At 33.4% G+C, this 24,568-nt stretch overlaps 1 protein-coding gene and 1 long non-coding RNA gene across 7 annotated transcripts in view; one reads left to right on the top strand and one right to left on the bottom strand.

Moving 5' to 3' along the window:
• The window catches only part of LOC105837285 (glutamate receptor ionotropic, NMDA 2B), a 192,370-nt gene that overhangs the window by 111,249 nt on the left and 56,553 nt on the right, over window positions 1-24,568 (top strand). For 4 of the 6 annotated variants that reach the window (XM_036285951.1, XM_036285949.1, XM_036285950.1 and 1 more), the window contains exons 3-4: window positions 1,600-2,113; window positions 4,891-5,062. In XM_036285951.1, the coding sequence (XP_036141844.1) occupies window positions 1,817-2,113; window positions 4,891-5,062 (469 nt within the window). In that variant the 5' untranslated portion in view covers window positions 1,600-1,816. Of the gene's footprint in view, window positions 1-1,599; window positions 2,114-4,890; window positions 5,063-21,992; window positions 23,446-24,568 lie in introns of those variants that run through there. The other 2 variants (XM_012681907.3, XM_028189299.2) reach the window with 2 other exon arrangements.
• Window positions 823-22,056, bottom strand: LOC118645248. The gene is made up of 3 exons (XR_004963016.1): window positions 21,969-22,056; window positions 14,978-14,980; window positions 823-836 (listed from the first exon to the last, which is right to left on the bottom strand). It is a non-coding gene; the product is annotated as an uncharacterized LOC118645248 (long non-coding RNA).

Below are 24,568 nucleotides of genomic sequence, written 5' to 3'. Positions count from 1 at the left end.
TATGAAGATTATATTTGAACATGAAGATTGTATTGCTGGTCTATTTCTGAATATCAATCTATATCATGACATTGTCATAAATTAATATATATCTCTTGTATATGCTTTAAAGAATAAATTTTCAGATGTCAAGTTTCAAGAATTTGATTTACTGTTAATATGTACAGTTTTATATACATATACACATATATATATATACATATATTGTGTGTGTGTGTGTGTGTGTGTGTATCTTTAATATTGCGTTTTCTTGAAAAATTTTGTTTTCTTTAAAATAAAATAAACGTACATGTGTAACTCTTAATTTAAGTAATATTTATGATTTTATGTGAGAATTACAACTTATCTTTTGTCTATAGTTCATTTTTTATTCTATAAAATTTTGTTTTGCAATGTTAACTCTCATTAACTTAAAAAACTTTTGGTAATTTAAATGTATTTTATGATGTGACTTTATGATAATTAAATTATTTTATTCTTTTTGTTAGTTATGAAGTAATAAAAAAAATGTGCTAATTAAATTATTAATTTGTATTTTGTTTGCCAAATTATATTTACAAACTTTAATTAGCAAATTTGTTAACGAGTTTTGGTTTTCTTTTTATCGTGTTTCTTTTGTAAGATGCGATGTTCCAAATCGTCGTTACACACTGTCACAATATTATTAAGTGTTCTAAATATATCATAACAATAGTTTGAAATAATACCTTTTATTTTAATTTGAAAGATTTAACCTGGTAGATTTAATCCGCAAAAATGAAATATGTCAAAGCTGCAAATCCGTGAAATTGGAATTTATCCGATTAGATTTTACAGATTTACGGTATCAACGCAGACTCGATTTGTGATAGACTCAATCTGTCAGATAGAGCATTTCACGTTCGTGTACGATGACAGGTAGTGATGACCGATCGAACTATCCGACTAATCCTGGGAATTTGCCTATTATATATGACCGTCTGTTGTTGCGATGATTTATACGCAATTTCCTTTAAAGCAAAGTCTTAGATTATGATATACGAAACTCATGGATCAAAGATGTATCTATAGATTTATCAAACTGTAAGTCTTAATTTAGATAGTACAAAAGAGGTGGAGCGAGGACTTAAGTGAAGCGGAAAATTAATCTTAGAATGAGTTTGTATTTGTCCTGACGTCAAATTAGGGCAACAGAATTACAGACTCTCTTAGTTGAAGCTTTTACTTTGATATAAAATATGAAAGATTCTATGTCTTCCATTTATTTCCACATCGTAAATAAAGTATTTACGCGTTACTCGCAACCGTCGAGTTAGCTAATGGTTTTGTTAAAAATTTGAAATTGTAAAAGATGTCATTAAAAAAATATTGAGTGTAATATAGTACATTAATATAGATATATTCAAATCTAAAATTATGAAAGCTATAACTTATTTAAAAGAAAAAAATTTATAGGTGAAGTTTAAAGGATTTTTTTTCAAATATTTCTGATTCTTTTCCACTAGTGTTTAATTTTCTTGTGATTTTTATACTTGAATTATTATTTTTTAATATTAGTTTAAATTAAAAAAGTATTAAATAAGTTTTAAATTTACAACAAGTTTAAAATTTCTATTTCAGATACATCAGGACACGATGAGACGATATTACGGCAAGAGAAATGCGCATATATACAATTGCGTCACGTCGTCGCGATGCTGAGGAATTCGTTAGTGTTTTGAATGGAAGCGCAGTGTCGAGAAAGCACGGAGGAGTGGTGTACGATCGGATCAATCATCGGCGGATCGCTTTCTCGTGAACAAAAACGGTCGTCGCTTCGTGCAACAAATTCCGCACAATGAGAACCGCGTGGATCCTCCCGTTGGTGATGTCACCATTGTTGGTGCTAGGTAGTCCGCCGGGTAGCACTATCACTAGAGAGGGAGGCATCAAAATCGGGAGTGGTAGAGGCAGCATTTCCAAAGGCACAAACCAAGGCAGGGGCAGTTCAGCAGTTCGTATCGGTGAGGGTGGCAGATTATCGAATGCAACGAGACAGCGATCATTTCCAACTACCACGACCACCACAACTACCCCTACACGTTTCACGCCGCAGTCTTCTGTGGGGAATAATTATAACATCACCGATCTTAAGGTAAGAGTGATATTCCTTCAAAATGAGAAAGTATTTGGTAAGAGAAGGCCATTTCTGAATTTGTGTCAGAATTATTCCATTAAAATTATACATACTAAAAAGGTACTTTTATACGAAAAACTTAAACTTGCCTCAGACTTTTATTTTCTCATTTGACGGATATTTAATTATAAAATTTTTTATATAAATTATTTTACAACTTTATCATTTAATTCATATTAAATCATACTTTTTTTATAAAATTATACTCTTTGAATCAGCTTCATTTAAATGCAGTTGACGAAAAGTTTTTAACGTTTTGGGAATATTCGGTAGGGAGATAATCATCTTTAATGAATGTTAATGAATTCATCGAGTTAATAACTCACATTATTCGAGGATAGTTACCTCGGTATTTTTCGGACTTAACTGAGATGAAATGCTCAGAAAACTTTTCGTTCTCAACAGATTCATGAATTTTTTCTCGATTTTTCAAACTCGTGTCAGCGCACAATGGATCAATTTATAAGTTCTCGTTTCCATTCACTGATTATAACACAAGTGCCGTTTGTACGGGGTAAAGTGCATAATTAGAGCCGATAGATATACGACCAGTGCTATTCGTTACCGATAATCGATGGATTACACCACTTTCCTGAATTAAGTTTATTCAAATGATATGTGAGAGAGTACTTATTACAATACAATTTCTCTCGAATTAACGTTGCAAAAAGCAACGATTTTATAAATGAAATTATTACTAGAAAACGTTTATTATTATAAATAAATTTGTTTTTTTTATAAATAAAATAAGTTAAAAATTCTAGAATTGTTAGAATATTATTTAATTTTAAATATTTTAAAATGTTTTGGTATATCTGCGATATACATTTATTAACAAAATAAAAAATAATGTATTTTGTATTAAAAAAATTATATTATTATTCGTTAAGTAATTTGTTTTACAAAATAATGTTTGAAAAAGTATAATAAAGAGCTAATATATTTTTTTGATAAATGACAAATTTTGTGTTAAGGCAAAATAAAATCTTTCACAAGTATAATATATCACAAAATTATATAAAGTGTATTGAAGTCTTAATTGTTGTAAAAGAAATACTGGTAAGAGAAAGAAAATGAGAGAGGAAGAGAAGTACTTTCCTTAAACGATTACTTTATCCATGCTCTAGAGCATTGTTGATATCCGTGATAGGCCAAAACGTAAGCTGCTGTCCAGTCTCAGCCTACACGTAGATATTCATTCGCATCGATCGATTTATGCAACAGGTGCTCGCCGGTCCATTCTTGTGGTAATAAAGTGCACAAGATGTCCTTGCTGCAGTTTTCTGAACGCTTTGAGCACTTAATGCATTGTCGATCGTGACGAGGTGAATAAGCGGTGAGCGAAAATTATAATGGTCTATCATTAACACTCAAGAAGCGTTATTATCCTACATAATTATGTATTGAATGGCAATTTATAAAATATTATGTACAAAGGAAAGATTGATCGCCTAATTAGTAATTTAGTTATATACAGAGAGAAATATTTCTTTAAATTTAATAAACCGTTTTGTTTGACTATTCCAAAACATATATTTCTTTGTTTCTAATAAATTTTATTAAGTCTAAAGAAATCCGTATAACATTTATTGAAACCTAATAAATATATGCTTTGAAATAGTCGAACAAAATTGTTTATTAAATCTAAAGAAGTCATTCTCTATGTGTATGATAGCTAAACATATGTTGTACGATGCATTTTTTCTCATTCTTACATAAATATAGAACTTGCATATATATTTTTAATATCATACTTATCTAAACTTTTCAAGATTAAACATCTTATTCGATAACTACAGTGTTTTAAATAAATTCTGATTACAATGGAGAATTTTTTAATATTTATTTGAAAATTATACTCTTTTTGATATTAATGTGGCTAAAATTTTCACTATTTTATTATATAATTAAGTATTTTACAATTTATTTTTTAAAGAAAATATATGACTGTAAGACAAAAAGTACACAAATTGACGTAAAGAATGAAACTTACAAATAATATAATATGTGCCTTATCGAAATTTCATATTTTCTCTGTTATTTGTGTAACAAATGTGTGAACATGATGATATTGTTCCAATTCTTTGATGTAAAGAAATATAAATAAAAAATAATTTATCACAGAGGTTTATTATTAATTGATCAATTTTCAATGTTATTAAATAAATTAATAACGGCATATTATAACAAAATAATGATATGATTGAATAAATTAATGTAGATTGAGGAAATTGCGACAAAGAGGAAAATTATAAGATATAATCCAACACACACACAAACACACACACACACACACACACACACACACACACACACACACACACACGCACGCACGCACGCACGCACGCACGCACGCACGCACGCACGCACGCACGCGCGCGCGCGCGCGTAATGCAATAATAATGATGATAAAATAATATGACATATAATGGATGTATTTTCCAACACAATCGTGCATGTCACGAGCGAGTGTATATCACAATAGCGCTTGTTTCTAAACTCAGGCCATTTGTAACGTAGCAGACGCGTCAACTGCCACGTCTCGGTCGAAACTTGGCGAAATATCGCTTTGTACAACCTGTTGACGATCTTTCTCATCGTTTGACGGAGCGATTTATCACTTGACGGACGTGGCGTTTGTTTTCACACCGACCGAAACGCATGACGCACGTCCGTAAGAAAGCGTACACGACTCACCAAAATTTCATATTTTCTCCGTCACATTTGTGTAACAGGTGGGCTTGATGGTGCCGTACAAATCCTTTGGTGTAAGAGAGTACACCAGAGCAATCACCACTGCTATTAGCACGCTACAGAGAAGTACGAGGGGTCCAAGACTAGGGTTTTTCCAGCGACATGATCTTCATGTCAAGATAGAGACGAAGGAGCTTACACCTAGCCCTACCAGTGAGTATTAATTTCAGTTGAAATACGGACAGTATTGTTCTTTATATATTTGCGTTATTACATCTTTATATTTTATATTGGCGTTATTACATATTTTATTACGTAATGTGTATGTATTAACATAAATTATATACATTATATAGGGTTGTATAAAATAAAATTATAAAATTAAAACGTTTTTTGAAACAATTATATTTTAATTTTTAATAAAACTTTTAATTTAGCATACAAAGTTAAACGTCAAATTTTTTTAATTCTAACAGTTGCGACATTTTTGCATTGGAAAAATGTAATACATAGGAGAATAATCTGTATTACTAACGAATAATACTTTTAAAAATTTTGCAATTTTTATTCTCTTTAAAACAGATTTAATTACACGCAGATGTTTAGTGTTTAACTTTTTGAAAAGTATAAAATTAAGTTATATATTAAATTTGCAAGTGAGAAGATTACAAAAGATTTTGAACGGTGAAAGAAATCCTCGAACGTTAGTAACTTTTTATCTTTGCAATCGCAGGACGGGCGAAATGGCAAAATCCTTAGATTTTTCGGGATCATGCAGGTTTAAGAGAAGAACAGAAAATATCTGATCGATTTGGGACTTATTTTGTTGGAAACTTTGTTAGGGCTTGGCTTTTATCAGACAAAATCTGATCATTGAGTCTATTCGTTCCCTTCACCAATGTCATTCTTTGTACCCAGGGTACAGATCAGATCTTTAGCCTAGCGGTAAAGAGCTTCTTTGTTATCAAACGCATGCAAATCAGGAAATGTAAAATGACTTGGATTTAGCCTTTGACAATTTATGTAATTATTTCTCTGCAAAATTTCTACATGAAATAAAGATCGTAATTTATTGCTCCAACGTGACTACAGAATAAATTTCTATTTTACATAATCTTCTTACTGTATTATAACATCGATTATGGGATGCAGAATAACGTAGAAAATGCCAAGTAATGCGAGATAATTGGGAAGGAAAAGCCAAACATGTAAGAGAAACATGCAGATTATAATCCAAGATTATTAGTTTCAGATAATATTATAATCTTAAAATTAGCTTAAAATACATGCCTGACGTAACATACAAAATAATTAATGAATAGATGAGCCAATTTTACGTGTATATACTGATATATATTGTCTATAATTATATATCTAAACATTACACTAAAAATAAATATGCACCACGTTTCTATTTTTTTGTTGGAAATTTACAGCACTGATATTTGCGCTGAATATTTTAACATTGGAAAGTGCGTCAATTCCAAAGCGTAAAGTGGATGGAAATGAAATACAAGCATTCCAATCATTGTGGGTTCTGATGGATGATAATGCATAAAATTCATCTATTCTACAATTTGGATATGCTGACCCATAGTAACAGTTTCATATTTAATTCAGAATGAGAGAGGATTGTACTGAATTTAAATATTGATAAAAGAGAAAGGATTTCGAAAGATGTGAAAAGGTATATTAATATTTAATCCTGACTTATGTCTGTTATGAATACAATATTGAGTTATGAAAAAAATAATTATATTTTGTATATTTTCTTTAAAAAATTCGCGATTTGCCCTCCAAAATACAAATAGTTGTCTTTATAATTTTTTAACGTCAATCTATAATAGGCTGTCTGCCTATTGTCGTTTCACGCATTATTTTATCAAAATTGGTGAGATAAAAGTCGACGAACTCCAAAAGAGATGAGAAACGGGTGAAAAGAGACACGATTGTCGACAAAATAATGCGCGAAGAAAGAAAAAGACAATAGGCAAAAGGCAAGATCGAGGAACAGAGAGCATACCGTAGATTAACCTTTAGGGATTACTTGCAACTTATTTAGTCTTGACTTCTTTGAAATACTTTTCTTCTCGCGAAACTTCTCTATAGACGATAACACGGGAAGAATATCAAGGCGCTTGTGACACTTCGAACTCTCTTTCCTGTTTTAGAGCTTCTTAAGCAGTTATGGTACTCTGTCAGTGATTGTGTAAGTCATTACTATTCCTACTCCAGACTTTTGTGTGTCATCTAAATATCTTACATCTCTCTGCAGTGTGAGAACTTTTTGAACAAATCATGCATATGAAAATCTCCGAACAGATTTCTTATTTCTATAGACTAATGAAAAAGTTTAAGTATGTCTAAAGGCATTGGCATTTAATTTTCACTGGTATAATTTTGAAAATTATGTGTGCAGTTTATATTATTTTTTACATTTATAAAAAATACAATTGTTAAACCACAAACGTGTCTAAAAATATTGTTATATGCATTTTTTTTGTCATAATTTGTTATAATTTTAATATAGATCCGAGAGAATTTTTAAATCTTCCACGAATATTTCAAATTTATAATCACTTGGTAAATGACAGTGAGCGTGCCGACGATCGCTCTCCCCTAAAAAATTTTCTTGGTGCTGGCGGAAGCTCTCTCGAGCTCGTCGAATTTATGGAAAAATCGGAATCGGGCTGAAATCGGATGTTTTCATGCTGCCTGGCTTCGTCGAAAGAAAGAGAGACGTCGAACGCAGTTCTCCCATGTAAATCACGTCAGAAAAGCTGGACGACAGCCAGGCGGCGTTCACACATCACTGCACCTCCCATCGCCGCTCAACACGTTCAGTCATCTTTTCACGCGTCTTCTGAGTGAACTCATTGACCGAGAAATGATAGTATTACTGCTGGAAATCTCAAGTGAGTGACGGCAGTCACTTAGTAACACATCAGCATAATTTGCCGGTTCATTAAATTTCCGTGCTGCAAGAAAATTTTAAACACTGACGCAGCAAGAATTAATAAAGCCAGCGATATGGAAATTGCAACGCAATGTGAGCAGAAACTCTGTAAATGATTATTATATTCCAAAGAAGTGCTTTGTTTATGCAAATTTTTTGAAAGAGATTTTATTGAAATGAATCAAACGAAAATGGGGAATGGGAATTGATTATTAAATCTTCTTAAAATAATATTTAATAATTTGAGTTACACTTCGTAAATTTACAAATTTTTTAAGAAATTTGTAGATTTTTCGCTTAATTTATTTAAAAGTCTCTTGAATATTTAATATACTACCGAACTGTAAAAATATAACATAAATGTTTTTATCTCTTAGTTTATTAAATAAAAAATTTCAAATTAGGAATTTCATTTATTAAATGAAATGAATATCATGATTATTTTTTATCTGTTATGATCTGTAAGCTACATACAATCATAGTTTCTGATTGCTTGAACATCGCGTGAAAGCTTTTCCGCAACTTTCCGACAACTTTCTGTGATCTTATCGGACACTTCTAACAACAGAACCGCGATAACTGTATTGGGAAGTAGCGACGGCGACGGCTTGCTGAAAACCGGAAGCGGTTCAGCCGCAGGGCAAATTGAACATCGCGGTTAAACGCAGACGCCGCAACGGCTGACATGTGTAGAGTAAATCGCGGGGCACCGCCAACAGTCACGATCGATATCCGTGCTTTCGATATAGCGAAGGCAATTTCCATATGCACGATAACTTTCCTGCACAGTCGCGTTTGTTAAAAATGGAAATGGTTAACGTCCAACCGTAACTGATACGTCAAAAAAGAAACTACGATTCAATATATGTATAATAGGATCCAATACTAGATACACTAACTCTCATCATAAAGAGAATGAGAGAAGAATACGTCAAATGTACATTGCAAAAAATTTGCATTTTTAAAAAGAAAATTAGATTGTAGATAACTTGAAAGAGAAATGTGAAATAATTATATGTGCTTGAATAATACAAGATTATAACATGTTGAGCATTTAAATTGATGATAAGTACAAGTATATACAGATTTTCTCGAAATTTAGCTTTAGAAATTCTTTCAAAATTAATAAAATATAATCGAGAGAGAGAGAGAGAGAGAGAGAGAGAGAGAGAGAGAGAGAGAGAGAGACCAACAAACTTTCAAGATATGATTTCATGTATCTTGACAATGGGAAAAGTTTACATGAGCTTCGCGATTGTTGGTGTAGTTTTTGAATAACTCGCATATCGACGGCTATAAAGCTAGGTTTGTGCTAGCATCGTTGCGTGAAAATCCATCGGTAATTCCAACTGAAGTTACTAAATAAGGTCGCGCTATGCCTTGAGAGAGCGCTCTGTTCTCCATCAGACAAAGTGATCTACTCAATGTTATCTCGATAATGCCACCAATACTTGATCAAGTTGGAACTTCATCGATTATTTGAAATCTTGTTAATCGCTACGTTCGATCTGAGGGTAGAACGGGAAAGCGAGCTTTCATGGAGCTTGCAAGCTGCCGCCATCTGACGAAAAATGATGGAACGTTTTTACACGTAGATTTCAAAATGTGCGACTTAATTGCAACATCTATGTAGCTAACCATAACTTTTATCGATTTATAATATATTGCTTAATATTTTATTAAAACTTAACAATATTATTCATAATTATTTAATATAAAAATGATTGAGATTGGTTGTCTTATTTCAATTACTAAAGTGTACATATATATACATTTTTTTTTTCTTATCTATTTTATTTTATTTTATTTGTTAAATATTTTATATAATCTAAAAATTTGAAAATTTAAAAATTGCATATTTTTAAATTTATTAAGATGTTTCAAATATATAATTGCTTGTTCTAAAGGTTTAAATTTTGGAAAGTAATAATGCATTTGTTTGTATTACTTTAAAAATTTTATGGTTGTTTCTGAGTAAAAAAATTTATAGAATCTTACTGTATAATTATAAAAAAGTAATACATAGTTGTATTAAAAGAAAATTTTGAGATAGCATCGCGCAATTTCAAAGTTAATTTGAATCGGTTGTATTTAATCCCAGATTAGCTATACTTAAACGCTTAGTTGTGCTATAATAATTACATCAGACCAATTGAATCAATTAGGAATTAGAACCTTGAAAATCTAAATGACGAATGATAAATGTAGGAGTAGTCCCTTTAATCTTAATTTCGTTTCTGTTTTATCGGTCCATCTAATCTGCGTTTGAAATTCCTGGATAAAATGGATGTTATTTGAAAAAAATTATTAAAAATTTAGTTTGCTCCAATTTTATTGAAAATTTTACAAAACCGTGGTTATAAAATGTTATTTTATTTATTTACACATATTTATTTAATTTATTATAGTTATTATTTATTATAGTTATTTATTTATTTATTATAGTTATTATAACTAACACAAAATGATTAATCTTAAGTAATATACCGAGGCGATATCAGAGAAGAAGTAATAAGAATGAACAAATATTTTGTTTTACCCCAACAATCTGTGATCAAGAGATAAGTGGCGTCTGTCAGGTGGTCTTTTAATTTCCTGAAGTCAAACTCACGATCCAATCCTGTTACAAACCATATATCTTTATCAAAACATAATTAGATATTTTGTGTGTGTGTGTGTGTGTGTGTGTGTGTGTGTGTGTGTGTGTGTGTGTGTGTGTGTGTGTGTGTGTGTGTGTGTGTGTGTGTGTGTGTGTGTGTGTGTGTGTGTGTGTGTGTGTGTGTGTGTGTGTGTGTGTGTGTGTGTGTGTGTGTATCAAGAGGGAAGAACTTCTATTAATAACAGTGTTCAATATTACTTACCCATAAATTTTTTATATATTAGAATAAATTTGGAAAAATTTATCGTAGAGTACAAAATTAATGTTACTTTTATGTTGAAATTTATCTATTCTAAATATTTCTAATTGATAATGAGTACGAATAATAGTTCATAAAGAAGATTTAAGGAAGCTTTCAAAACATCTTGTGTGTAAGGTTGCGTATAAAATGTAAAACCTTCGTCGAGGTATTATCGGAAAATCAAGATACATCCGAAAAGTTCAGAAGCTACATATATATATATACAATATAGTATATTCTGAGGGGGGACTCTTAGAAAACACCGGTGAGCTAAACAGATTTCTTCCCACTTTCCTATTCCGTACCTCGTTTTTGTTTCACTTTTTCTCGACTTTATTGTTACATGCACAAATTCAATCATGCCGATTTATATATCTCTTACCGTCTTTTTCCTGGCTGCTAGTTTTGATTTATTGTTTACGCTTTTTTCCCGACTTATGACTTTGTATAAGATTTTACGATTGTTAACGGCGAAATATCGACAGAGAATTGTTGACATATATTTAAATAGGTTAGCTGAAAAAATAGATATGTATCGTAATATTTTTAAAGATAAATTTTCTTATAAGCATTTATTTTATCTCTGTTATTGTAAAAACATTTATTTGTAACTGTTTGGTTAAATGTTTGTGTATACTATTAAATCTATGATTTACATCAATTAAGTACATTTATGTACAAATATATAATTCTGTATATAATCTATACGACGAAACTTAGTGATCAAGATTTCCGAGCAATTAATCTGAGACCAATTTACCGTTCGTGACATCTCCGTTATTTGATCGCATTTACCTCAATCAACTGTAGAGTTTCTCACACATCAAATTAATTTCCTCAAAATATTTTACGAAATGTCCAGATATTAATTTTGTTTTAAAGTTTATTAAATAATAACTTCTGTGCATGAAAAATAATGCATTTAAATATCTAAACACATACATATGTATAAATACACATTAAAAATTTTTTTTTTAAGTAAGAACGATCAGGATTAATATCAATAAACTTCAAAAGTTTATTTGCACGAGCATAAAATTATTAAAATAATCTTGTTTTATATTCGTTCTATGCATTTTCTTTATTATCTTTTCTTATATATTTTTATAACGTGCATATAATAGCACTGCAACTATTTAGTGAAGTTTCTGAACAATTACTCGACATCTGATCTATTTACCAGAATCAGAATGCTATAGTAGGAAGCGGCGCGTTACAAGTGCTTGGCATACCGTTTGAAACGCCGATCGAAGAGCTTTTGAATTAGGTATTTACCTTAACGTTCCTTTGTTCATGTCCTTAATAAGGATCCTTAATTGACAACGTTACTGAGAAATAGGTTGACAAAAGGGGTAAGAGAAATGAATTGTAAGAGGTAATTTTAACAAGGAAAACAATATAGAATATTTTTGCAAATTATAAAACATTTCCACACATAACGACTTTTATTCATTTTCATATAATAGTAAGACAAATATTAATATGCGCACGTATAAAATTATGATTTATTAACTAACAGATAACAACGAGAAATTTTAAAATGAAAAGTTGTGTATGCTATATGAAACAAACAATATATTTTTTATTCCAAATTAAAGTTATATTTGAGTAATACATACTAAAATAATACATTTAATAAATAATAATTGAACCTATTTCTGTACTTATTTGTTTTTTATTTATAAATATGATTTGACTCAAATAATTTTACTAATTTTCTTATGTTTAAATATATTAAGAAGCATTAATTGATTTGTATTTTATTATGCATTTATTTAAATTATTGATTTGTACATAATTGTAATTATATCAATTGTCGATTATTAATTTATACGGAGGAGAAGGTAAGCACTGTAAATAATATGGCCACTCGTATTATCTCTGTTATTAGCTGACGAATTCTTATGAACGTAATTACTTATGAAATTATTTGTTTAGTAGCTTGCCGTTATGAAGTGACGCTAATGTGACAATACACAATAGCCAACGTTTGTTATAAATTTTTGACAATTTTAATAATTCCTGTTAAAGAATTTGAAAATTATACTAACTTATTTTGAGACGCAATTTAAAAGATTATTACTACACTGAAAGTGTATATGACGTGTCTTATTCAGTAGATTATTAAACCTTCTGAAAACTAAAGCTACATTTCACGTGCACATGAAGTCTGATTTCTAATTCAGCTTATTAAGCACATTTTCCATTCTCTTTGAAAGAGATTTATGCTGTTTTTAAACCTGTAAGGAATACGGCCGTGAAAAGAGTCACCAATCAAGCTTCATGCGACCTTTATCACCTTGTCTGAATTTTACCGTCTCGGGATAACTTCGCAATCAATCGATGGTTTTCACCAACGACTTACCGACGACATTTACAAAGACTGCGCTGACCCTTCTTCGGCAAGTTCGAGCCATTCTAACAAACGACATCCTCTTATCGCGCGCCATTCCGCAGATTGATGCGGCTACATTGCGCACTCCAATACGGAGTTCAGATTGGTGTGCGTCATCGATTAGTAATTTGGGACGCGGACTTTTAGTTCCCCAAGCTAATTTTTTTTTCTTGTTCCTTTTTTTCGTAGACGTATCTTGATGATGGAACGTCTGACATTGGCTGTTCTACCATTGTAACAATTTATTTTTGTTTATTTACGCACAAGATAAGATTAAACGTGACATTAACTAATATAACATTTTCCCAAGAATTTTAATATAATTTGTGATTTTCATATAATGAAAAAATTATAATTTTTATTAATATATAATTTTCAAACGTAATTTTGTTTTTTAAGACTTAACTTGTGATTTGTTTAAAATTGAAAGGAAATAAGGAAAATTAATTACTCGTTAACGTAGATAAATGCTCGTTGTTACTAACTCATTACTGTTATTAAATTGTTGAACAAAAACATTGAACTCTAATTGAGAAGTGATGAAAATGTCAATGGACCTTAGTTTATTCAGCATAAAAAGAGATCATACTCATTTATTAACAATGGACGTTTGACCTGAAATCCTAAAATAAGTTTTCCAATGTGAAAACTCAGAGTGTTTCTTGCGAGAATAACTGCTAAATTTGTGTTGAAATTGAAACAGCAACCGAAGAAGCTAATACGTTTCTTTCTTGATAAGAAAAATAAAAGAAAACCCGCTACTTGAGTTTAGTTACGATCTGCAGAAATTTCGTATTCTCACTGCGTCGGCCAATTTTATCTATCTTTTCTTGTAAGATCTCTAGATTCGCGAGCTATAGTTTCATCTTTGATACAGCAAAACCGTTATTCCTCTAAGAATTTCACATTACAATAGATAATTTTTTATTCTTGTTTATTTATTTGTATTCTATTCGTAGTATGTCAATATTTGATAAAAATTTTATCATCGTTATTTTTTTTAAGCGTATGTAGCGTATTGCATGTACACACACACACACATTTTTATGAATAATATAAAACGATGTCATCCGCTTGAGAGAATTTCGTCTACCACGAAAATGAAGTAATACGACCTTTTCTCCTTTTCCGACAAAGTGGATCAATCACGGTAGCGCTTACCATTCTCGATCGTCCATCAAGTGGAAGTTTCAATCGTACCTACGCTATAATCAGACGATACTATCGCAATGAACTCCTCCGCATATATCGATACGATTCGGGATTTCGTTTCCGCCATCTCGCCGCCGTGAACATTTAATCAATCTCGTCGTTGCCCAGTAGATCTGTCGAATACGTCATTTGGATGGACTATTTCGTACACGGGCCGTTCATCACTCGATAAAAGAGAAGAAAAATCAGGTCGAATCGCTAATGGAGCTTTTCAACGATGCGTCGCGGATGCTTCGCTTTAGTCAATTCTTAGTAATCAATTTTTGCTTACCGAAAGAGGGAGATATTATATGACTGATTGCTCGGAGGAACTTTTTCTGCCTTCTTCGTGGGGAGCATTGTTATTTCAATAGCATAAATTCTTTTCTTCCAATAAATAGATCCCGGGGTAGCTTCGGGTAGATATTGCGTCGTTATGATTCGCTGGCGAATGAATCCAGAGGATAATTGTGGATAACAGCGTGGGGAATTTATCCCCCGACGGATAGGGCGTAGCGGAGATAAATATTGCTTCCACCTTTTATGGACATTATTTATTTAGTCTTTGTATATATGTAGGATGCTTCAGAACAATTGGCTTGTATATACGTTAAAGTGACTTAAAATCGATTTTCTATAACAAAAGGTATTGTATTAATAATTTAATACGTCTGATTGAACATGACGTACTTTTTGAAATCATAAGTTTTAATAGCCAAAGTTGTAATTTTGTGCATGTATAATTATTAGTTTTATAGTTTGTAATTAGAGAATCTTTTAATTAATTAAATACTTGAGCTATATTTTTATTTCAATCTAGATAAAATTGTTTACTATAGACATGAGAAAAATGAGCACGAATTCGATGAAATTCGCGTTGGAAGTGAAGAAATTTGTACACGTAGGGGCAAACGGTCAAAGGAAATTGCACCAATCTGTCCTATTAACGTATCGAGCATGCAATATTAGCAATCAGTTTTCGAGGTCAGAGGTTTGAATTTGTGCCTTCTTCTTGCTAATCAAAATTGCGCAATGTAATGAATTAACTCGCCGCGATATGTCAAACATAATACGGTATATCGTAAATTTGAATGTGATAAAACACACGATGATATAAAATCGATTGCCAACATATTGCAGAACGGAAATTGATACAGCGGATATAAATTGTTTCCTAAAGAAGATCTTTTAATTAAAAGGATGCTACAAATAATTTCGCGTTTCAAAGGTTAATTGCAATATAACGATTGTAATAACTGTGATGGCTTATACGTATAACAGTCATATATATAATAGCGTATAACGGAAATGTGATATCGTCGTATACATTGAAAACAGATGAACGTCAGAACCAAGAGATTGTTTTAAAAGTCTGTCTTAAAAGAGCAAACAAACGAAGAAACAAATGGAAAGGACGCCAAAGTAGGTCATGCCTGGAGCATACATGTTATTTGGTTCGAAGATGAAAGGGTCGCAGAGAAGCAATACTCCATGGTAATACTCTGATACCGAGGTGTATTACATGTCTTTCTTTACGTAGAGGAAAAGAATACGCTTTGTGGCGTGGGTGATATCGAGGGAAAGGTACGAGAGGAAAAAAAAAACACCATCGCGTGGCCGTTATAACAAAGTAAATCGGACAAGGCGATCAAATTGAGAGTGGCTCACACAGAGAAAATTTCAGAGAGAATGCCTGTGAATTGGGCACGCAGAAAAGGCCATACAATAAAGTGATTCAGCGCGAAATCTCGTAAGCCGAGTGTATGCGTTATGGTTTTCAGCGATTCGATACGAGCCATGCTTGAAGCGCCCTTATGAATATTTGATGTCGATACCGTTACGTCGGATTGTCTGCGTATCCCATTACAACGCAACGGACACGTTCAACCATACTTTCGCAGATAACTGTATGCATAATAAAAAGAAGCATTCCCTCCGCATTTGTGTTTTCGATTTCATCTAAAATATAATTTATTGCATTAAATAAAGTTCTACATATACGGATAATCTTAAAATATCAAATTGCAATAACATTAATCAGATGTCCTAATTTTAATGAGCACAGCATGAAGTGATGAAGCAATAGGCGATTGATTCGAAATAGTACGATTTGAAACTCTCGTACTATTTGATTTCGAATCTGAAAGATTCGAAAAAAACGACTTAAATAGAATCGATTGTGATTCGAATTCGATTCGTATTCGAGAGATTCGATTGGATTTGATTCAATATGAAAATTTCATATTTGATGTAATTCGATTTTGAATATGTTATTAAAGATTCGATTCTAATGTTTGTCATGATTCGTTTAAAAAGTCTCTTCTCAAATACAAATATACAGCAAATAGAACTATTTTTATTTCTACAATAAAATTCTATATAGGAGAAATATTTAAATTACTACTAAACCCGCTGCTAAAAACTATTATTATTTATGCCTCTGACGACATTATGCGCCGTATTTCTAAAAGAGACTGCATACATGCATAATGCATGCATAATAAAAGAGCAATTTGTAGTTGTGATCTACTAACATCAGATGTTACCTTCTACAGTACGGATAATCTTTTGCATAATGTCTTGTTGCTGGTTGCCGTAAAAAATATTAAATGGAAGCGTTCTAAGAATTGTCGATAACGACATATTGATCAGTAAAATTATTTTACCACACTGAGCAAGCATACAATAATATTTATAGAGTCAGGACTGAATTTTCCATCTTAATTGTACCGAGTAAACAATTGCTTTGTGGAACTTCTCAGTACTTTAAGCTATTTATGATCGTTCCCTTTATTTATAGTGCAATATCACGGTCTCTCGCGCGCAAAGACGGCTGCTAAAGACGTCACTCTCGTATATACCAGAATGCGGAAATGTAAATCAGTCAAAATAATGCAACGCAATATACTGTCATCATTGCTCATTCGTCTACTACGTGTTTATTCATTCACAATAGGAAACCAAGGTTTCCTGTTGTTCATAGTTGATGTTTATTTAAATAAGCTAGTGAGTTTGCTTTCTGAATATCTTTGCTTGCAATACTTACAATTAGAAGATTTCTATAAATCAGACATTTGTAATTACTGTTTGAATTGCTTTTTAATACAATTTAACTGACGTCATCGCATTTAATTAATAGTTTTAATATCACTAGGCTCCTCGAATCATTAATGTGAAACAGAAGATTCTTTTGTCATTCAATTTTACGATATTATCAAGACACATTTATCGCTAAAGTTTACTTTGTCGAAGTCGAGACCGATACTTCGGAAAGAGTTTTCGTAAATTTCTTGCCAGTGTCTATTTCGTAGTATACGTTTCCTACTGTAACGTACAGCAATGCGCAATCTTTAAACTTTGATAAATTTGAAAATATTAAATTAAGTTTAAGTAGTGCACTAATGTAATTAAAGATAAATGAGTAGCTAAATTTTAAATTACTTGTGGAAGTTTTATTTAAAATTTCTAGCAACGGTATATAAATTTTATGTCAATGAAAATTTGAAATTTAAAACCACAAACTTGGTAATATGTTCTATGTAAACGTATCTTGAAGACGGATTTATTTGCTTTTAATGAAACGGTATATAATGCGATATTTTAGCCATTGTCTGAGCTGAGATAAATATCACTGAGAAGTGATTTCCTTAATAATTGTTTTGGTAACAGACTAACAGTTGTTATTTCTCTCCCGTTAGCGTATTTTACATAGAACGTTGTTAATTCTGCAATAACAGTGGAGAATCTCTCGCCCATAACAAGCGAATTATTCCATCAGAATTCAATTTCGACGTGTGTGTACATATGAATGTATGCGCGTACGTGCATTGTGTTTGCGTCTATGCATCTGCACACGTTGCGTTGAAAACGAACTCGAATGAATGGCATGCATAAATTTGAAGAGATTTACAAAATAGCGAACAAAGCTGTATCGCGCCTTCCTCTTTTTTTCTCAAATATATAGAACGATCATGTGATTAATAATGTGCGGATGCACTCCAATACCGAATTCCATCGGAGCTTCTGCAACCCTTCTAGGTATGACTGGATTGCGAACTCGATCATTCTCGAGAAATCTCGAGGCTTTTTTTGAGATTGCAGCATGTGGAGATGCAATTGCTGCAGAGAGAGAAAGAGAGAGTGTGTGTGTGTGTGTGTGTGTGTGAAGCAAATTTGATGCATTCCCCGGGATGTGTTATTTGTTCAAAAATGTGTATGTCGTCGATGAAGATTTACTGAAACTTGCGTATAAACGAATAGCTCAGTTAATGTTGATAAAATTTAAAATTTTGTGTACATAATAGAGCACATAATTGCTGAATTAATACTTATATATGAATAATATATATAATTAATACTAAATTAATACTTATATATATACATAAATAATAGAGTAGACTTTTATTATTTTGTGCTTATAATTACTTTATGTGATCATAAAGTTTTTTTATTATAGAATTATAGAAAATTGTTTATAATTTATTTGCTGTATTACTAAAATTTTATAATGATTTGCTAACGGCCATTTTCTATAGTATACGTTAATATTATATCCATGTTCGTGTTTATTTATTCTGTAGTAATTTTCACATGACGACAAAACTCAAAGTAAACATATAATTGTATTGCTGAGGAACACGTTTCTATTTTACGTGATACTTTAACGAAAACATGTACAGCGCGTTCGGATGACTGAGTCAGACAAAACCCATTCGAATAATTACTTTACTTTCGCGCGTGGAGTGGTAAAACATACCACAAGTGAGACTTATCTTTACAGCGAGGATCCTAATTACAGCACAAAGAACGAAGTACGATATATAACTCTCTTATTCTCTATTCAGTATGAAACCAAACAAAATTACGCGTCCTCTTCTTTCATTCCGCGTAGTAACACGATCACGTACAACGTTGAACTTAATTAGAACCTTGTGCAGCATTAGATACGTCAATTCATTTGAAATTTTCAGATTGGAAATCTTTTAAGTTTTAAGACACGATGCACTTTCTTCCATCGATGTTTGAAGGTGAATCTGCTGTACATTATTCAATCCATGGTCTCATTAAAAGTCTTTTAAACAGAAAATATAAATTGATTACAAATTGTTTCATTAACAATGTATTATATAATTTAATTAAAATGATAACTGTTTTATGAATGTTGAAATTCTTCAATTTTAAAACGTGACATATATCTTAAAATATGGAATATTATTAAATGACGTAATATTATCAAATATATATGCTTTGAATAGTTAAAATTTCGCATTTCAAATTGAGAATATTGAAATTTATAAAGTTTAAATGTTATAAAGTTTAAACTACACTATAACACAATTTAATTTTGGTTTAAGCTAATAACATTTTTTGATCGATATAAAATTAAATTTTATTTAGCGTTAATAGCATCCGAAGGGAGCTTAGAAAATTTAAAGAAGTTAGGAGCTTGAAAATTCTAGCTTTTTTGTGATACGACATATTGTATAATTGAAAGTTTCTTTTATTTTTTATTTTATTCAACAATTTTTTTATTGAAATATAAAAATTCAATAAAACTCTATAATAGTTTTATTACTATTCGTATGCATCTAATTCATATGCATGTAAAACCTCAAATTATCATAAATATTAATCGATTTAATTTTATTTTTTATTTCGATAGCACAATACTTTTTTTCAGAACAATATAAATCTTATCGAACAGCAATCGGAAATATTTTTATTCATCGTTTTAACGAAACGCTTTTGTCTCTATTAAGTAACTCGCCGTCAAGCGTGTCGGACAAATTTCTTTCGATGTCTTTTGATGCCTCTGCTGATGCTTATTACATTAACATAAGAATGGACGTGCACTTAAGGCAAAGGAGTGTCGGAGGTGGAATCGAGTCTGGGTTACCGGCGCCTATTTGGCCGAGCTACATTTGCATATTCTAAAGGGAGAAAGTTCTTAAAAGGAGATTGCCGGAGAGGGACGAATGCTGGCAGCATGTCTTGTTCTTGATACGCCTCATAAAGATTTGTATCGATTCGCGGTATCTTCCATTCAGCAATATGCTCACGAGTGTGGGAAATTAGGCCTATGTGAATACAATTACGCATATTAATCGATTATCGATGGTATATTCCGTTATCTCGTATCCCGTTACTGATGATGGCTAATTCGATTACAAATATCGAATACAATATATTTTCAATATTAATGTAATGATTACGTGTGCGAATATTTTATGTATAAAAGTGTTTATGTGTAACAGTAATATTTTATAGTTGAATAATTTACAAATCAGATACGAGGAAATGCTTTTCTAATTAGATAAAATAATATTCTACGTAGGATATCCGTACGACAGTTATAACAGCACGCCGCTAATTTCTCGTTCGTGTCACAGATTCTGTCTGATATAATAATTGTTCCTTTCTGCATGAGCGACACCTCGTTTTCCCTACCTAACGTTACCGGTCGCTTATTACATCAACACTGAGCGCATAGTTCTGACGGCAATTCTGAGGCAAACACCACCACTTTCGAGAAGAGTACAAAATTACATTTTGTTGCGAGGATTTCATTATGATCTATGCTTAATTATATTTATAAGTCAGTTTCCTCCTACAAATAATATTTATGTCTAATGGTAAAGACAATAACAATTACTGTTTGTTTTCTACTTTTGTTTTCTACATTAAATGCACGTAGAGATTTATTTATGGCAATAATTATTTTACATAAATGTTATCTTATCTCTATTTGACTGATTTTTAAATAAAATGTTGAAATACAGTAATCTTTTCTACTTAAAAACTATTTTCGTTTTTCTATTTTCATAAAAATAATCCTCTATTGTAGATGCTTGCCATGTGTATTTTATAAATATAGAGAAGTAGAATATACATAGGCAATTTTAAATATAATATACTTCTTTGAAAAAAGTGCAAGTAATAAAAGAATCACACATTATTTATTGCGATTACTCTCTAAATCATAATCAGTGGATATTCACTGATTCGCAGTGGCATACTTATAACTGTGATAGTCAATGAATATTTACTGTCTTTCAGTAATTTTCACTTCAGAATTAGTGTATAGTTACTGAAGATCAGTGTATTTATTTCACTGATTGATACTTATAATCACTAAATGATTATAAGTATCACTGAAAGTCAGTGCATTTCCACTGATTTTGTCGAGTTTTCACTGATTGTGATTTAGGAAGTATTAATTAATATATATTATAGATAGATAATTTTGAACAAAATTGTGTTATAAAATTAGAAATGAATATCGTTAATAATTCCTGTTCGCTGACCTCGCCCGCGTTAAACCGCAAAGCGGATGTCATCCTCGCGACATTGTTTTCCTGCTCCATCTCATCCCTTGCTTCCCACTCTCTTCGTATCGCATCAACATTCGAGAGTTGGCCCATATTTTCATTAAATACAATGGAGTGCCGACACTGATGCAATAAGGGGGACACGGAGGAGATAAGGCGGGGTCTTTCATTTTTCAAATAGCTCCGAACCTTAGCATACATACTTGCTGTGTACGAAAGTCCTAGCGACCCTTAAAGTACCGTGGACCGCCACCGCCGCTGCCGTCAGCGCGTATCTGTCGCGGTATCCATGGCGACTGAGCACATGCGCGATGGGGTTACTCGGGCCATCCGCCGTGGAATACACCACGGGGGTGGTTTTTCGTGTTGGCACACCCGGGCGGTTGGCAGGGCGGTGTCTGCGGCCTTCACTTTCCTCCCGAAAATCGAAGGCTACGGGGGTGGTAGCCGTCCCTTTTTCCTCTATCTCTCCTCTTCATCACCTTCTTCGTTTTCTACCTTCCTTCTACTCTCTCTCTCTATTTTTTTCTTTTTTCTTTCTCCTGCTCTTCGTCTATATTTATTTTTTGTCCTTTTTTTTATTTTTTTTTCGCTTTCTCTTCTTATTACGTTTTCGCGCCGTGCCTGCCGAGCTTGCGTCTCAAAATTTTTCTCTTCGGTGTGTGTCATCAAACACGTGTAAGCGGGCTATCTCGAAGGGTGTCATACAGTCGCATTCGTCGCAATGTGCGCGTGACAGAACAACAAAAAAAAAAAAACAAGTGAAAGTGTCACAGTCCCGGCAATTCCTCGCTTCGTTCGTTGAGTGCGCGCCAATTTGACGGCATTCCCGGGCTTCCTTTTGTTGTCTACATCTTTTGAAGACCCCCTCGAGGGTTGAAGGGTCTTCGGTCGATCTCGAACGCTGAAGCCCGCGCAAAGTGGCCCGGGAAAAGCTTCGGTAGATCGGAAAGATCGTGCACCGCGTGGATCGCCTAAACGCCTCCACTGCGCCAGTGAAACTTCCCAGTCACGTGAGCAGCGGGGGTGGCGAGGAGAAGGGGCGTGAGAGCCGAGTGTGCCGTAGTCAGCGATACGACAACGAAGAGCGAGATACGTTCCGCGTGGGAAGCCGCCGATGGATCCCCCCGAGTCTCGTCGACTAACGAGGGTGGCTATACACGTCGATCGATCATCTGAACAGCTGTCCCGAAGATCCCGTCGCCAGTTTCGGTTCGTCCCGCGAGTACTAGTGCCGGTACGCGTGTATCACGAAGGAGTCTCGAAGGCTCGTAACGAGCCGTGACATAATTGGCAAACTCTCTTCTCGATAAGGGGCGACTTTCCCATCGAAGCTCACGGCGGGTACGAGACTCCGTTACAATGAGCCCGAAGAAATACGCTGCGCTGAGCGCGACTGCAAAACAGCTGACGGGTGACAATAACTCAGGGCGCGTCGTTTGCAATCCGATCGAATGATCAACGATACGGTGACTTAAGTAAAACACATATCCTACGACGCAGTGCGGCCGTGAGTATCAGCGTAGCCATCACCTCGTGGGACGAGGATCGTACGACGCGTGGATGCGTCCAATTTTGATCGAGAATGACCTGATTTCCATCTTCGGAGTAAAGATCGATCCTGGAGAGTGTGTCCCTCTCTTCTCTCTCCGTCGCCCTGCGTGTCCGTCTCCGTTTTCCTCTATCGCAGATTCCGGAGAAGCGTTGTGGCGCGTCCGCAGAAACGGATCGTCGGCGCGGATAATCATGTCGCGACCTGACACCACTGCCACATCGATCACTGTCAAGTAGATCGCGGGATCGCACCTTTGTACGATTTCACAGAGGTATCGCATTTGTCGATTTGTCCAGAAAGGGATCATCGATGACATTAGTGATCTCAGCGCGGATGAGTATGGTTAATTGCAAGTCAAGTCTCGAATCTTGATTATTTTATTTACAATATTAAAGGCAATTTATTAAAAAGTTGAACTTACACGGTCTGTTTATGACGTCGCCAGAATGATGTTGAAGGCGTACAATTGAAAAGAAAAAGCAGATATTTAAAGCTTTAAGTGTCATAATATTTATCTTCACTTTCTCTTTGTTCATAGTTTTAATCTGAAATCTAAATAAACTGTATAAAAATGCCTTTGGGCATATGCTATAATTTTTAACGTTTTAAATAAACAGAACTGTGCGTTTTCACACGTACGACTCTGGACTATTTGAGTATGGGAAACAGCTGGACATTAAATTGTTAGAATTAAAGTGTTTATCTTAAATATGCGTGGTTTATATAACGCACGTTCTACGCTTTACGTTTTTGCAATTCACATTTAATTCTCGCTGCGAACGATAAAAAGGATTGCTCGCGCTCTTCCCTTTTCCACAAAAATGTATATTTGTTATGCTATTGCAACTCTCATGCCGCTTGGCTTTGCAGCGATTTGATCCACTTGAAAATATCCCATTTGAATGGCGCACTTATTGCCCGCACTCCAAGCTCTATATCGCGAGAGCGATATACCAATATGAATGAACAATTTTCGACGCCGCGCATACCCCGCGGGCTACTAGTCACTACCATTTCTCTCGCGCTCGTAACATAACAGCTCCCATGCGCATCGACGAGTTACGCTCGAGTTAATTCCGTCTATCGAAGTCAACAGAACGCCCGCTAAATACTCCGAAACGCGGCGCACAAGGCCCCTCAACATCCCTTTCTTGTCCGATGAGCGTTCCGATCGGTCCGTTAACCACGAGTCGTCCGCAGCTCGGAGAAAGCGTAAAGCGATAATGAACGCCTGCCTGCTACTGAAATTCTATACTCTTACATCCACATCCCTGACTCTTCCGCAAACCTCAAATGCAGCCTCCCGGCGTGAACCGTTTAACAAGGCGCTAAACGATGTTGGTCGCCGCATCGATTAGGTCCTGCCTAGCGTTGGGTAAACACGTCTTAATGGG

This window comes from Monomorium pharaonis, chromosome 4 (genome assembly GCF_013373865.1).
Source record: "Monomorium pharaonis isolate MP-MQ-018 chromosome 4, ASM1337386v2, whole genome shotgun sequence".
Taxonomy (NCBI): Eukaryota; Metazoa; Arthropoda; class Insecta; order Hymenoptera; family Formicidae; genus Monomorium; species Monomorium pharaonis.
The sequence above is the reverse complement of the archived record's forward strand: the minus strand, read 5'-3'. Positions and strand labels throughout refer to the sequence as shown.